The sequence below is a fragment of the Eschscholzia californica genome, unplaced genomic scaffold (genome assembly GCF_041429995.1).
Source record: "Eschscholzia californica isolate CP2 unplaced genomic scaffold, dmEscCali1.0.p SCAF_2, whole genome shotgun sequence".
Taxonomy (NCBI): domain Eukaryota; kingdom Viridiplantae; phylum Streptophyta; class Magnoliopsida; order Ranunculales; family Papaveraceae; genus Eschscholzia; species Eschscholzia californica.
Window position 1 is genome coordinate 22,666,045 of NW_028238309.1, and position 16,489 is coordinate 22,682,533.

General features: G+C 37.0%; 2 protein-coding genes across 2 annotated transcripts; one reads left to right on the forward strand and one right to left on the reverse strand.

The window, feature by feature from the left end:
* Positions 1-7,102: 7,102 nt before the first annotated feature.
* On the reverse strand, positions 7,103-16,118 carry LOC147556945 (uncharacterized protein At4g28440-like). Its single transcript, XM_086657954.1, has 2 exons — positions 15,602-16,118; positions 7,103-7,481 (listed from the first exon to the last, which is right to left on the reverse strand). The coding sequence occupies exons 1-2, from the start codon at positions 15,858-15,860 to the stop codon at positions 7,291-7,293; spliced, it is 450 nt and encodes a 149-aa protein (XP_086514080.1). The 5' UTR covers positions 15,861-16,118; the 3' UTR covers positions 7,103-7,290.
* On the forward strand, positions 11,647-13,048 carry LOC147556946 (uncharacterized). Its single transcript, XM_086657953.1, has 2 exons — positions 11,647-11,876; positions 11,963-13,048. Exons 1-2 carry the CDS (start codon positions 11,697-11,699, stop codon positions 12,944-12,946), a joined length of 1,164 nt encoding a protein of 387 aa, XP_086514079.1. The 5' UTR covers positions 11,647-11,696; the 3' UTR covers positions 12,947-13,048.
* Positions 16,119-16,489: the final 371 nt, after the last annotated feature.

The following is a 16,489-nucleotide window of genomic DNA, read 5'->3' on the forward strand; positions in this document are numbered from 1 at the left end:
CCGAAAAGGTTGCACACCCAAGCGGAGGTATCAAGTAGTAATCCGGCAAAGCCGGGATCGATCCAAGGATAGGAAGGTAGTTTGGATATCGAAGGGTCTTATTTGTCGGTTCAAGTGTTACTGGCTAACTTAGACTAAGACGGAAAGGAAGAAGGATAAATGGGGGGTTTCAAGATAAAGCAACAAAAGAAGAAACACAAGTAAAACTAAACTATATGATTAAAGTAAACGGACGAGAGAGATTTGAGAGAAGAGTTCAGAGGAACAAGAGTCGGGAACACACAAGTGAGAGAAGTGTCGAGGTCCGGGAACCTCCAACTATGTACGGTCCAATCGAATGGCATGACACAAACCTAGTCTTGATTCCTAAGGTGGATGTTCATAAGCACTCGTATGTCCGGAGATAATACTTAGTCAAACAAACTTCCTAAACGAATAAAACCGAATCGTCGATCACATTGCCTAATCGATAACTATGTGAAGTACTGGATAAGACACATGAAAGCAATTGAAACAAGTAATCGAAATAAGATAACATCAATTTATTATCAAATCATTAAATCATCACATAGATGATCACATATTCATCACATTTCATTTCATATTCGACACGCGAGAATTAGCTAAAAATGGTGAATCAAGTTTTGAATGGAAATAATATAAATAACGACATGAGTTAAAGCGAGAATCCCCCCTTTTTCGATGAGGCGTGAGGCTAAGATCGTTGGAAAGATGAGTCTTTAAATGCAGCCGAACTCCCCTTAGCAGAATATAAAGTTCCCTTTAGTGTTGCAAATTGGGTGTTCCCAAGCAAAAACAGAGTGCCCCATATCCTTAATCATCTTCTTCCTCCCAAACTCCATCCACCATTAAAGCTTCATCCAAGATTTCTCTCTCTAGAGATCAACACCAAATCTCATACCAAACACAAAGAAACCAAGGCAAAATAATGTTAAGTGAAACCCATGAGTTTCCCGGCAAGAATGATGAAGATTTCGGCCAAGACAACAATCGAGGAGATCTGGTCGGAATACACCAAAATCTGAGTTGCTCCTTGCTGTTCCGGCCGAGTAAACATCAACCCGAGCTGCTGCTGCCTTGTCCCAAACTGGAAAGTCTCGTCCCGTGCTCGAAACCGCAACCCGAGCTGCTCCAGTTCGAATCGTGCAAGCTGCTGTACTCGGTTGGATGAAGGTGCTCAAGATATTCCCGTGCTCCAGCCCGAGCCCTCTATGGTGCCGGCCAAGTGGGCCAGCACTACCCCTTCTCTCCTACAAGCTCTCTCTCTCTCTCTCTAAACCTTCAAAATACCAACCCTCAAGAACAAATGAAAACCCTAGAAAACCCTTGGTGAAGAATATGACTCCCTCTCTCCAAAATCAGACCTAGAATAACCTCCCCCCTCCAACAAGACTTGGTCTTTTCTCTTACCCAAACCCTAGACTAAGACTTAGTCTATAAGACTTGACTTTGTTTTCTCAAAGGGTTGTGCTCATAAAAGTCTTCCTTGTTTTCTCTTCTTTGGGTTTGGCCTTGACTTTGGGCTTCCAATTAGAACCAAGGGGTGCCTTCATCCTTGTTTCCACCTCTTTAGTTTCACACAATACCTTGGCTTCTTTCTCTCCGTCCGAACTCCAAATTTACTTCTATTTTCACCGTCGGACTCGCCATTGACTCCCCTTGTCGTTTGATCCCTGATTTTGACCAAAATGACCAAAATACCCTTGGTGCTCTTTTCTTCCCTTTTGCCGCATAAGATGAAAATGTGATAATTCGCTCTCTTTATTCCGAATTACACACCAAACCCCAAATAAATTACCTAGCAATAAAAACACATAAATAATTAGAAATAAAACCCGAAAAAAACTAACTAATCAAAGTTAAGTGACCTAAATGTGGCATTTTCACGCCACATCACACCCCCACACCTTTAAGTGTTTAAAGCTAGGCTTTCTACCCTTCCATAGTTCATATGGAGTTTTATCTTGTGTTTTAGAGGGTACTCGGTTAAGCACATAACAAGCAGACAAAATGCACCCCCGTCCTCCACAAGTTAAAAGGCAATTCTGAGCTAAGTAGCATAGAGTTCATCATTTATTTTACTGTTCTGTTTTTCCTTTCTGCTACCCCCATTGGATTGAGGTGAGTAAGGAGCAGTTGTTTGATGTATTATGCCGTGATTCCTACATAATTGAGTGAAAAGATCTCCTACGTATTCTCCCCCTCTATCTAATCTAAGGATTCTTATCTTTTATTTAGTTTATTTTTCTACTTCTAGTTTGTAGGTTTTAAAGCTTTCTAAGGCTTCATCTTTGCTATATAGTAGGTAGATGTGATAAAATCTAGTGTGATCGTCTATAAAAGTTATGTATAAGCGTTTGCCTCCTCTCGAAGGAGTTGCTTTTAGGTCTCCTAGATCAGAGTGAAGTAATTCTAAAGGTTCATTAGTTGTTCTTTTTACGGTTTTAAAGGGTTTCTTCTTAATTTTTGTCTCTACAAAAATTTCACATTTGCCTTCTTTTTCGTGTTTAGTGGTTGGAATGTAACCTTGTTTCATAAGACGTTATAGAGTAGACGAACTAAGGTGTCCTAACCTACCATGCCAAACATTTAAATTGCTAGAAGTATTATGCCAAACATTTAAATTGCTAGGTCTGTTCCCGAACAGATGTAGCTCCGGCGAACGGAAACCCCTTCGCCGGAGTATTTAGAGAGGGAGATAGGAAAGAGAATATTTTTTTAGAGAGAAAGAGAGGAGAGTTTTAAAAGAAAATAAATTTTAATGTTCGAAGGTCGCCGTCCGGAAAATTGGCCGGCCGGCGACCTTCACCGGTGAAGATGATGAAGCGACGAGAAGATGAGGTGGCAGAGAGAGGTGATGACTAGTTAACGTTATTATAAAGGAATCTGAAAAAAGGGGTCATATGGGTATTTTTGATAAAGTAGGGGGCTAGGCAGGAAACCAATCACAAAGTTGGGGGCTATTAGAAAAATAACCGTTAAATTAAATAGGCTCTCAGTACTACCCTTAAATTAAATAGGCTCTCAGTACTACCCTTAAATTAAGTAGGGCCCTGGGTTAGTCTACACATGCCTCCGCCCCTGTCCCCCCCTTGGGACAAAATAACTTCGTGACCTTCAACTTCAATCTTGAACCCTTTCTTGTTCAGAACCGAAACAGATATTAAATTCTTCCTAATTTCAAGAACGTGAAGTACATCATTCAGAGTCATGGTCTTTTCAGAAGTCATTTTCAGAACAATCTTCCTTTTTCTTTCAATTGTGGATGAAGAGTTGTTACCCATGTATAGTTGTTCTCCTGTTTTTATTGGGTTATATGAGGAAAACTAAGACTTCTCTGAGCAGTTGTGTTTAGTGGCTCCTGTATCGAACCACCAATGTTTAGTGTTAGTCACTAAGTTGGTTTTAGTGACCATTGCACAAAGTTCTTTTTTTTGACTACGTGAACAAAATTAGGTCTAGGATGTTAAGTAGTGGGGTTAGGGTTAGGGTTTGCTTTTCTATGTCTGCAGCCCTTAGCTAGGTGACCAGACTTACCACATACATAACATGGTTTGTTAGGCTTAGAGCCAGTCCTTTTGAATTTAGAATTACCTTTCTTCCGCTGGTTAGAAGGTTTGGGGTTGGTAATTTTTTTCTTCTTTACCTCTTCCACCATGTCACCTTTGGATACAAGTGAAGCAGCTACCTCAGTTTTCTCTTTTCAGATGTTACCCTGATTTGAAGAATCAAGTACTGCATGTCAATGTCCTTCCTTTTGTGTCTGATTTCTTTTTATACTCATTCCAGCTGGGAGGTAGCTTTTCAATGACTGCAGCAAACCTGGAAAACTTCATCTATAACCATTTCCTCAGTTCTGATTTCATTTAGAACGAGCCTGAGTTTCTGAAATTGGCTCACTACAGACTTTTCATGTTCCATCTTGTAATCCAGAAATCGTCATACTACGAATTTCTTAATACCTGCATCTTCAGAAATATATTTCTCCTGTAGGGAGTCCCATAATTCTTTGACAGTCTTAGTCTAGCAATAGATATAGTATAAGTTGTTATCTAAGTAGTTAAGAATATAGTTTCTGCATAGATAGTCAGCCTTATTCCAAGTATCTACTACTCTAGATCTACCAGGTTCATTTTCTCCCAATACTGTGGTCACTGGTTTGGTTAAAACAAAATGATATTTAAGGTTGTCAGAAAAATAACATCTTTTGTTGCCATCTTTTGAAATTCTGACCATCGAAATTTTCTGGTTTTTCATTGCTCATCTTAAAATCCATTTTCAGTAAAACAGTAAATGGTTTTGGTCGATTTTAAAAAGAGTTTTTGAGTCTTCAGATTGTTATTAAAGTAGTATTAAAACCAATTAAACAAAATCGAAAATTAATTTTAGCAATAAAACAGAAGTTAAAGAAGGTAACTTATCTTTTTGCAGAGCTCTAAATAAACAGTAAGTGAACCAACTAAGAGAATGAACCTGTAGGTAGACAATAGAACACTAATGGTGAAACAGAGGCACGAGTTAGACTCACTGTCCTGAAGACTTAAAATGCCCCTGCTACCGTCGAATTTGGTATTACTTTTGCAGTATGAGAGAGAAACCCCCTAGGATTCAACTGTTCCTTATCAAAAACTGAAGAAGCAAACTTCAATTCTGATCTTCCGATCTTGACAGAACTATAACAGAGCAGAGAAGAGAGAGAGAGAAGACGATTTTGTTTTTCTGTGTGATTTTCCTTCTGGGAGGTTTCCCTATTTATAGAGTGGGAAACTTGATCAGACGACTTTAGTTCGTTTTGATCCAACGGTGGAAAATAACTAGCCAGTATACACGTACTTGGACTGTTTCCACTAGCCAGTAGTGGGAGGAAAAAGTCAGAGGAAAATAAGGCACTTCTCTGGTAGACCAAGACCAAGACCAGAACCAGAATCAGAGTTGGGTGGGGTCGGGTCGATGGTCGGTGACCCGCGGGTGTGCACAAGTGAGAAATGGAAGAAATGGGGGTGTGCCTAAGGTAAGGTGTGCCTCTGAAAAGTGTCGGGTCTCTCCTCCGGAGAGCATTATTGTAACCCCAAGGGGCCACATCCCCTTACACACAACTTTTTCCATATAAACTCGAACTAGTTTTTCTCTTTGAAAGATGTGGGACAAAACACTTTTGTTTAAGGTTTCCATTTCTATTTTAGTAAAGAGGATGAAAAGGTTTTACACTTTCTTCTATTAGTGTTGTTAGTACAAAATTGTTTTTGTTTGTTTATGGATAAAAAGAGTTCCCTCCAAAAAGGTGAACTTATTTTATTCCAAAATAAAAACCACAGATCATATTTTATTCAAACAAAACTAACATGAACAACGACCTTCGTGTTCTCTTCTCTGCGATTATAGTCATGCTTCTCCTCCGAGGAACATTTTCTGGTTCGGTGATTGAGTGGAAACAGATTGGGAAGTTTGAAAGGCACCTTAGCTAGAACGGGAAAATATAGTGAGAAACTTGTTTTGCTTCAATATTTGTACATGATGGAAGAACACAAATTTTCGAACTACCTTGTCAGCTCAAAATTGGTCCCAAGAATGCGTGAAAGAAAAAAAAACACACCGAAATTAGGAAAGTAGAGGGATAAATATTTACTTCAACCATATGATGGAAATTCTCTCTCTAAGAGCATCTCCAATGCAAAACTCAAAAAAAACTCTAATTAGCTTATCTGTTGAGTCTCAATTGAGATTCTCTTTCCTATGTGGTTAACTTGAGTGTATCTAATTCAAGTCCTTCTCCAATGCAACACTCCAAAAAATTCTAATAGATACACATGTCACACATACATGTAATAGGAAAAAGTGATTGAGAAAGAAAAGATTTCTATTGGTCCAAAAATTAAATTTGATGACTAAGACACTTAAGACTCTCAAAAGAGATCTTAAAAATAGAGTTTCTAGTTGAGACATCTTAAAACTTAATGCTTCCACATCATCTTAAGACGTCAATTGAGTTTTGCATTGGAGAAGTTTTTTCTCAAAAAAAACTCTAAAGTCTTAGGTGGCACTTAAGATTTTAAGATTGAGTCTTGCATTGGAGATGCTCTAAAAAACTTCTTGAAGAGTTGAATGAACCATTTTATTTTAATTGTTGAGATAAAATATACTTGTAGAAGTTACTCAGAGAAAGATAATAGTTTTGTAGAGAAAGAGAATAATTTTTTAGAGAGAGAAAGTTAAATTAATTGAATGTGTTGAAGTTTTGAGTTTTATTTTTATTTTTTTCATTCACTGATCACATTCAATTTAAAGTGGCGTGCACTTAAGTAGTGAGAGAAAGAAAAAAAAGGGAAGAATTGATGCATGCTGACACATATGGGTATATTTGGAGGAAATTTATTAACTTTAACAGTATGTAGACGGAGTTATAAAAAATGGAGTTAATTTTGAATTTACGAAAAATAGAAGACTAAAAAGGAAGCAGGTCATAAAACAGGGGGCAAAAAAAAATAACTCATACTTTTTTGGTGGTTGATATGTGATGAAGAGGTGTTCCCTTCAGGAGAATATTTCATGGCTTGATGGTGATAACAAAATGATGATGATACCATGAGAGACTAGACTTTCTATCGCACCCAACAATAGAGAGAGAAGGGGAAGAACAAGTGAGAGGAAAAAAAATCTTTTGCTATTAAATAATGAAATTTCGGAAAAGAATGATTCAAAAATAACATTTGGTGAAGATAATAGTAATCAAGAATGACAGTGGGTCAGAAAACAGTAGAAAGAACTTATAACTAGTGAGGGATACTTAAAGCCAAACGTTTAACAGTCAATGCATGGAAACAAATATCATTTGGGTATTTCTAGTAAACTAGGGATTTGGCAGGAAACTGATCATAACCATTTGGAAATAACCCTTGGCAAAAAAAAAAAACCAAAAAGAAACTCTTGAGTTATGCAAAGAGCACAAACCGAAAATTGGATGTTATTACTATTTGAGATTGACTGAATGCACTAGTAACAAAAGGTAAAATCCTTATCTTTCACATCCACTCAACAACAAAATATCAAACTAAAACTAAACCCTAGATCATGACAATGAATATTGAAGGAAAAAAAGATCAATAGCTTCAATTATTTTAGTACACAAATAACTAAACCTTCAAAACTTCAACTTAAATAGCAGATCTACAATATAGGAATTTGAAATAAACTAACAGACCAACCCTAGGAATTTTGAAGTCTTCTTCAATTTTTGAATCCTGATAAAAGAATATCATTCTAATGAGACGCTTAATTTGCTGCCACATTTACCAATTCATACTCAATGAGAGAGAGATTATTATCTTCTTTAACTACAAAATCAGCAGGTTCAGTAACTTCTACACGACCCCATTTATCTACTGCTAGCCTCATGGACCCTTTGAACATGTCAATCTTTGCATTACGGATTATTACAGTCGAATTTGGCTTCATCAAGTCAACTGCAAAAGAGAAAAATCATCACTGATTACCACCATCGACAAGTTATAAATAGAGGTTGTCGTGAGAGCAAAACTGAATAAGTGAGTAGTGCTGCAGATGTGCAACTTGGGTCAAACATCTTCTAATCTTCATGAAAGACCGAGACGAGATCCTAGATTGTGCTCAGTATATAAACTAATCACTTGCCTAGATATTACTTATTGCATCTCCTAACTCTTAAATGATACACTGTATTCAAAAGGCTAACAAGATCCAAGAATGAAACGAAAAACCCACTTACAGAACATAACATAGTTCAATCGGCAATAAGTCACACAAAAACACCAAGAGAGTTAGGAATTGGGGTTCCAAAAACTGTGAATTGCAGTGCAGAATCATAGCGCAAGTTATCTATTAGATTTTATAATGGAAGTAGGGAACAGGGTTAAATAAAAAATTCCAAGGCAGTTGCTCAAGTGTCTAAGACGAACATTCAAAATCTCATCATTACACAGAACAGTGGCACGGATTTTCTTCTTCCATAGAACAAATACACAAAACATGCTTGCTCTTATGATAGAGATCTACGCTGTTGAGGGTGGAATCAGCTAACACACAATCCCAGCCCCGCATAATGGGATCAGCCCGGGATCATTCACGAGTGTCTTGGGATAAGGGATCGAAATTCAGGTCAACCCGAAGGGTACTCACCCAGTTTGCGGTGGGGCAGGTCTAGGGAGACTCGACTAATAAATAGGACAGGAATGGGATGCAATATCAAAACCCGGCAGGGTATGGGACCGGAACGGTATCCGTTAATGAAGCACACCGCCAGGGTCTGATTAGCGATATTTGATACATATTTTTTTCAGTAAATTGGATAATATATATATATATATATATATATTATCCAATTTACTGAAAAAAATATGTATCAAATATCTAATATATTATAAAAGTACAAGATGCTCATGAATAAATTAAAATTAGTCGTCTTACATAATCAGTTACATATAATCTCTACATAAATACTTAAATATTTTATTTGAATTTTAAAGTATATAAACTTAATTAAGAAATTTGGGTTATTAAACGGGGTGGAGTGGGTTTGGGAAATCAAACCCCTTGCTGATTATTAATCAGGACGGGTAACCCAACCCGGTTATTAATGGGCGGAATAGGGGAGGGGGTGACCCGTCACAGGGCCGCCCTTTTACATTCCAAGATGGGAATGGTCACCCTTCAAGCTACGTATCTATAGTGGTATACATATTTATAAAGTCATATATACATACATACACTATATATAAAATTGTAACAATAGCCCCAAAATTACTAAAACATTAGTCTTAAACAAGCCTCTGCAGTGGCACGGCCAGAATTATACTCTATGGGGCACATTTTAATAAAAAAAAATAGCGAAATAAAATGATATTCTTTGATTGTAGTAGTTTCAAATACTCATATTTATAGTTGTCTTTGACGAGTTTTCATCTTCTGAAACCGTTGCAAAATAATCTCTTTATCAATTATATCAAATATATCTTTCTCTATATATGCTAGCAAATTATCATTCACCATTCTTATTTATACAATATAAAAAAAAGTAATACAACCTCATATTGTCATTGGCTACTTCAAGGTAACTATTTATTTATTTTTTTGAATAATTTGAATTAATCTTGAAGGAAGAAAAACTTAGGGGAAAGAAAAAAAGGCAAGAAAAACAAGGAAAAGTTGCACCATGATATCTTCCCACTTAAAGATGAAGTCATAAAACGACCTATCCTTGGCTAAGTGCCTACTCCAGTGGAACAGGATATCTAAGATATCCTCAATCTCTAACCTACTGACCCCATTAGAAACTTTAAAAGGTTGCTCGTTTCTATCCTTCCAAATCGCCCAAACTTTGGCGAAAGGGATAAGGTTCCAGAGGTCTTAGCTATTATTATACTTCAAGGTAACTATCAAGCATGAATCACTTAAACTAGTCAATCTTGTGTAGAACAAATTAAGTATACATAAAATATATTGTAGGATATAGTCTATAGATATTATTATACATCTTGCAAAAGATGAAGATAGGATAAAAGAAATACCTTTATTTAGCGAAAGAGAAAATAAATACTATTATAACATATTAAAGTCATCTGTTGGGGACTATTGGCCAGAGCAAGCCCATTATAGGCAAGGAAGATGCTAGGGTTTGGGTGGATAAGGGAGATGAGATCCTATCTGTTAGGAACTGCTATTCTAGACTAAGCCATAGTATAGATCCTCAGGCAGAGCACTTTGACTACAGTTCTTTGTGGTCGAGCCATAACCCACCTAGGGTGAGTTTTATGATGTGGGCAGCAGCCCTGGGTAAGTTCCCAACGATTGACTCTCTAAAGAAACGAGGTTGGGTTATACCCAATAGGTGCGGGAGATGCAGGGTGGAAGAGGGGACGGTCTCTCATATGATGATCCATTGCTCGGAGGCCGGGAAGTTAAGGAACTATTTCATTAAGTCTGCTGGAGTTAGCTGGTGTAGTCCGAATAGTCTAAATCAGCTGCTGTCTCAATGGAGTAAGATCCCAGTGAAGAAGTCGAAGAGAGGTTTATGGAACCTTGTCCCTTTTGCTATTTGCTGGTGTGTTTGGAACTATGTTGAAAAAGTCGGGACTAGTCCTAGACTAGTCCTAGACTAGTCCCAGACTAGTCCCCAGTCGCCATTGTGGCGCCTCGACTTATTAAGCATAAAGCCCCGACTCGGCCCGACTAGGGTCGGGTCGACTAGTCGGGCCAGTCGGGCTTTATAGTAGCAGCCTGTTTTTTTTTTTTTTCTGTTCATTCTCAAACCGAGAGAAAACCTAGTGTTCTTCCATCTATCTTCTTCCCTCTTCTCCAAACACCAATCAACCATCATTGAAGCACTTTTTCAAGTTATCTTCTTCTCCAAACTTGATTCCAAGTAAGTTTCTCTCTCTATCTTCTCCATTTTTTCTTTTTACAACTCTTTCTCTCTCTAGAAATCATTAGTTGAGTTTTTTTCTATATAAACTGATTTTAATGTTAAGTTTGAGTTGTTATACTTCATTAATGTTTATAACAATTAGGTTTGACTTGTTATGGTTACTTTATAGTGATTTATATGGATAATATGGACTGATTTTAGGGTTTAGGGTTTGTTTTTTTGTGTTTTATACTTATAATGGGGTTATTTTAGGGTTTAAGGTTGATATTTTAGGGATTAGGGTAATGATTTGTACTGTTTTATACCTCATAATGAGGTTATTTTAGGGTTTAAGGTTGATATTATACTCGTAATGGACTGATTTTATGGTTTATTGTATGATTTTTGTTGATATTATACTCATAATTAACTTATTTTATGGTTCATAATCTGATTTTTGGTGATATTGCACTCTTAATGAATTGATTTTGTTCCTTTTTTGGTTAATTTGAAACGGTAAAGTCCTTAAGCGATGAATTCTGCGAGTACTGGATCTGCTGGTGCTAGTAGTGTTGCTCCGGTGAAAAGAAATTCCAACGACATAGCATGGGAATGGGGAGAATGTAGGAATGTTAATGACAAAAATTTGGTATGGTGTAAGTTATGTGAGAAGTTGTCAGGGGGAATCTATAGACTTAAGGAACATCTTATTGGCAAGAAAGGAAATACTTTACCATGTGGTAAAGTTACTATTGAGATAAAGAAGAAAATCCAAGAACAAATGGATAACTATGGAAAGAAAAAAAATTGAAAAGGCTAGAATTAGTAATATCATTTGAAACCATGATGTTTTGGGTGATGATAATGATGATGAGGGATATGATGAAGATGTCGAAGATGAGGGTGAAGTATTGGTGAAGGAATCAAATACTGTTAATGCGAAAGGAAAAAGTCAGAAGAGAGCAAGCAATATTAGAGGTTCTATGGATGCTTATTTTAAGGCTGATGCTAAGAAAATGAAACAAGACACTCTAGATAGAAACAATCCTCATAAAATAGAGTTGATGCACAAGTCTTGGAAGAAATATGCCATTTGGGCAAATGAGGCTGGGATTTCTTTCAATGCTGTAAAATTGGATAGCTACAAAGACTTCACAGATTCAGTTGGAGAATATGGAAGATTCATGCAGCTCCCTCTGTCTACCATATTAGAACAACCATGGTCAAGGAGATGTTAAAGGAAACAAACGCCTATGTTGAGTCTTTTCGAACACATTGGGAGAGCTTTGGATGTACTATAATGTCAGATTTTTGGACTGATGGAAAACGTAGGTGTTTGATTAATTTTTTAGTGAGTTGTCCGAAAGGAACAGTTTTTTTGAACTCCATTGATGCATCTGAGTATGTTAAGGATTCGAATCTCATTGTGGGCATGATTAATGATGTGATTAAATTTGTAGGAGAGAAAAACATTGTTCAGGTATGTTTTTGGATTTTTATTACTTTATTTGATATCATCTTTAATTAATCTTGCTTATACAATCTAACTATGCTTTTCTTTTGTAGTTTATTACCGATAATGCTGCGAATTACAAATTAGCAGGCAAGAAGTTAGTGGAAGAACATCCTCATATGTTTTGGACTCCATGTGCTGCACATTGTGTGAACTTAATGCTTCAGAATATTGATGATGATTTACCGAAGATAAAGAGTGCTTTAGCTGATTCCAAAACTGTTGTGGGGTTTATATATAACCATGGTAGAGTATTAAACATGATGAGGAAACTTACTCTCGGGAAAGAGTTGCATAGATCATGTATTACTAGATTCGCCACTGCTTTTTATACTCTGAAGAGTGTTCATATGAATAGGTGTGCTATACAAACATTGTTTGTAAGCGAACAATTCAAAAAATCAGATTTTGCAAAAAAAGCGGATGGACTGAAATGTGCAAGGATAGTGGGTAAAAGTACATTTTGGGCAAATGTATATTTTGCATGTCGAGTGTTGGCACCACTTGTTGATGTTGTCAGGTTGGTGGACACTGAGATAAAACCGAGTATGGGCTACATATACGAGGCGATGTCTAGAGCAAAGGAGCAGATCAAAAAGAACCTTGGAGATGACCACATCGCATGTGCGAAAGTTTGGGGTATTATTGATGAAAGATGGGTTGATCAACTTCATCATCCACTGCATGGAGCTGCGTATTATCTGAATCCGGCAATTTATTATGGTCAAGGTTGGGAAAAAGTTGAGACTAATCAAGTCATGAACAGTGTATATCTTGCCAGTCATAAATTAATAGATGCTGATAAGCTTGAGGAAATTAAAATTGAAATGCTCCATTATAGAGATGGAAGTGGCCTATCAAACCCACTGGCACTGAAGTTAGTCGACAAGATGGAACCATGTAAGTTTTCTTCTTTACGCTATACTTTTTTGTACTTATGTAGCTATAAGTTTTCTTCTTTTGGCGCAGATCAATGGTGGAGGCAATATGGTAGGGGGGGTTGCCTATTTTGTATGATTTTGCAAAGAAGGTCTTGAATCAAACATGTAGTGCTTCACCATGTGAGCGAAATTGGGCTGCATTTGATAATGTAAGTAGTATTTCAATTTCTAGTCTTATTCATATTTCAATTTATAATCTTATTTATTAAGGTACATTCAAAGAAAAGGAATCGCTTGTCCCAACAAAAGTTGAATGATATTGTATTCATACAATACAATAGAAAGTTGCTCGTTCGAAATTTAGCTAGGGACAATGCTATTGGGCCAAAGAGAGATGTTAGAATTGATCCTATTATTCTAAGGGATGTTGACGATAATGATGAATGGATAATTCCTAATGAGGAAGAACTTCAAGATTTTGTTCATGCAGGCGACACCCTCACATGGGAACAAGTTCGAGCGGTTCAAGGGGTGACTGATATAGGGCCAAGAACGAGGAGCAAGTCAATGAGGGGGTCTACTTCTTCTACTCCTTCTGGATCGGGCACTCAAATGGAACTTGTAGACGAGGATGAGTCTGAAGATGAAGATATTGAAGTTGAAGGGGCAAGATATATGGATTTACTTGATGAGATTGAACCGCCAAGTGTATTCGATCAATGCTACTAATCACTTGTTATCGTTTGTAGTTTGTTTTTAGCTTACTAGTTGTTAAGACCTCTATGAACCACTTTTATTTTGAATTTGCTTTAACTATGGACCACTTAAGTTTATGTTATTTAAATGATATTATTGTATTAGTAATTGGTGATGGCGTTTGGTAGTATTTTTTCTTTAGATGAATTTGCAATGGTGAAGTAAATATTGAGCTACTGAAATGAATATTAAATGAAGTCTTCTTTTTTTTTCAGGAAAAGTTGTGTCTACACTTGGAAAATTTGGAAGAACCTCTATTCACCTCTATCAAGGTAAGATTTCTCATCATATTGATCTCAAATGTTTATATTTATGCATATATATAATTACATATAAAAAAAACATTATATATTAATATTATACGACTAGTCCCGCCTAAATACGACTATTAACGACTACTCCTAGTCCCGGGTATGGCGACTAGTCCCCGTTGCCGCCTTTTTCAACATAGGTTTGGAAATCTAGGAATGACGGTATTTTTAAGGACTCCCCTCGGGCGTTCAAAGTGGAGGAGGAAAATGTTTTGGTTGTTCTGTTTCATTGGAGTAGGTCCCTAGGTTGGACTAGGGCTTACTCGTATTTAGATTTTGTGTCTAATTGGGGAAGCGTCTTGAGCATGTAGTCGCTTTGTCCCTTTTGTTCTTGTCTTCTTTGTAAGTCCCTTTATTCTTTTTCCCTTTAAATTAATTCAAAATCTTTAAAAAAAAATAAATATTAAAGTCCAAATCAGTGGTTGTTTAATTGCTCCAATTTCTTTTGTAATCCTACAGTCTTATCCAAGTAGCAAAAGAAAAAGTACGAACTAAGGGACAGAGTCGACCAAGAGCAAGTGAGCAAAAAAAGAAATTAGGTCTTCTAATTCTAATCCTTAGTATTGTTTCAACTTTCAAGTGACATGTGGGCATAAGAGATTATTGGATGCTTTGGAGGATAGAGATTGGCCCACTTTTACGCGTATCCACTCGTGTGCTTGGGAGCTTTTTGGGTTTATCAAATTTTCTATGAGAGATGGGTCACTTTAGTAATTAGGCTTAAATGCAAACAACTATCCCTTTTGGGCTCAACTTAAACTTCTAATAAATAGGCACCAGACAAATATAAGAATATTAAAGGGAAACCATTTTTGGGTTTTGGGGGCACATGCTCCTTATTAGCCTCGCCACTGCCTCTGCATGGGATCAACCTTTTCTCGAGGTCGCTCCCTTAAGTGGAAAGTCCTTGACTCTGGGGTATTGGCATGGGACCGTCTCGGTCAATTCCCAATTCAGATCCATGAGTTACTCAAGTGGATCGGGCGATTCCAACTACATAGGTGGAGATAGAATCTAAACGGACCAAAAATCATGTGGGTGTACGTTTTTTAATTAACTCATGTGGGTGTAGGTTTTTCCCCCACTGTCTGAATTCGACTACTGACTCTGAATTGTATGAATCAAATGAACCAAAAATCAACCATTTCTAGTTTTCTACCAGCCAAACAGAACAAACATTCTGAAATCTGACATTATTCATTTCAGACCTTGAGTCAGATATCAGATTTCACTTATAGGAGGTGGATTCCATGGTTTATTGAACTTGGGTTATTAGAGGTATAAATAATATAATAAATTTGTCGGGCTTTAGGCCTCTTTCATGTTGTCGGGCTTTAGGCCTCTTTCATGTTGTCCGGCTTTAGACATCTTTCATTAATGGTTTAACTTAGGCGGTTATCGTGCTTATCACATCTTCATGATGTATCAATGTCTTGTACCGAGTAATGTAGATCGTAATCGATTTCTCAAAAAAACAAAAAAGACCAAAAATAATGGTCACATCTGAACATAAAACAGTTTAAAGGAATTTACAAAATTAACTGGCATTTCAATTAAAAATTAGCTAAATATGCTAATCAAACCACCTAACAAGGGGAGTAAATTAGGGTTTTCATTACCAATATTGAATCAAACTTTAGAGATATTATTCATGAACTAAGGATTTGAGCAATAATGTAAAGACTCTGAGTGAGAAAGAGAAAAGGGTGTAGAGAGAGAGAGAGAGAAGGATTATGGATTCTACCTTGTTCATTGCGAGCAGTGAATAGAATAGTACCAGTTTCATCTCCGATAAGGCATTCAGCAATGCTAGTTGGACGAGGTTGCTGCTGTTGCTGTTGGGAAGAAGGACGATTTTTCTGCAACACCAATGACGAGCTGACGACTTTGACGATGATATTGTGACCTGTTGTGCCTGGTTTCAATTGTTCAACTTTTTTGAACACTGGCTTCCTCATTTCTGGTTTTGTCACTGCTGCTGATGTTGTTTTCTGATCCGCCATTACCGAAATAGATTTGGTTTTCCTAAACCCTAACCCTAAAATCCTTATCGAATGAAAACTAAAACCCTAACAACAACTTAAAATGATGTTCTCTCGCAGATTTTTACTCTTCCTCTCCTCCCCTCCCCCGGTTGACTTCTACCCGGGTTGACTCACTTAGGCAAATGCCACTTGGAACAAGTGACTTGATGCACCCGTGAGAACCAGAACGACCTCAAATATCCATGAGCACGAATAGCTTGACCCGAATTTTGGGCCTTACAATTTTCCTCTCAATCCCGAACATAATAGACACTATGATTTGTTTTTTTTGTTGCAAATGATACTAGGCTTTTGGGATGCGTAAAATTAGAAATATTTGCACAACAACAATGGTGTTTGGAAACCATTGAAAAAGTGAACCAAAGAAAACGCTACCTGACCTAGAATAGTTGAAATCACGTGAATCTCTTGAATTTTAGAGACAATCATAGTTAGGTCCAACATTTAAGCGTGTTTAGTTTTAGGTTTTTCAACTAAAATGTGATCTGGACGGTTGAGGATGCCAACGTCCAGATCCTATCCAAACATCACATGACCTCGCGCCCAAGCAACATCTCGCACTCTCTTTATTTTTGAGGGATGTTGTT

Excerpts from the sequence above, each read along its gene's own strand:
- LOC147556946 (XM_086657953.1), top strand. The coding sequence starts at position 11,697 with ATGTCAGATTTTTGGACTGATGGAAAACGTAGGTGTTTGATTAATTTT. Across the intron at positions 11,877-11,962 it reads GAGAGAAAAACATTGTTCAG|TTTATTACCGATAATGCTGC; the intron begins GTATGTTTTTGG and ends TTTCTTTTGTAG.
- LOC147556945 (XM_086657954.1), bottom strand. The coding sequence starts at position 15,860 with ATGGCGGATCAGAAAACAACATCAGCAGCAGTGACAAAACCAGAAATG. Across the intron at positions 7,482-15,601 it reads CACTGCTCGCAATGAACAAG|TTGACTTGATGAAGCCAAAT; the intron begins GTAGAATCCATA and ends TCTCTTTTGCAG.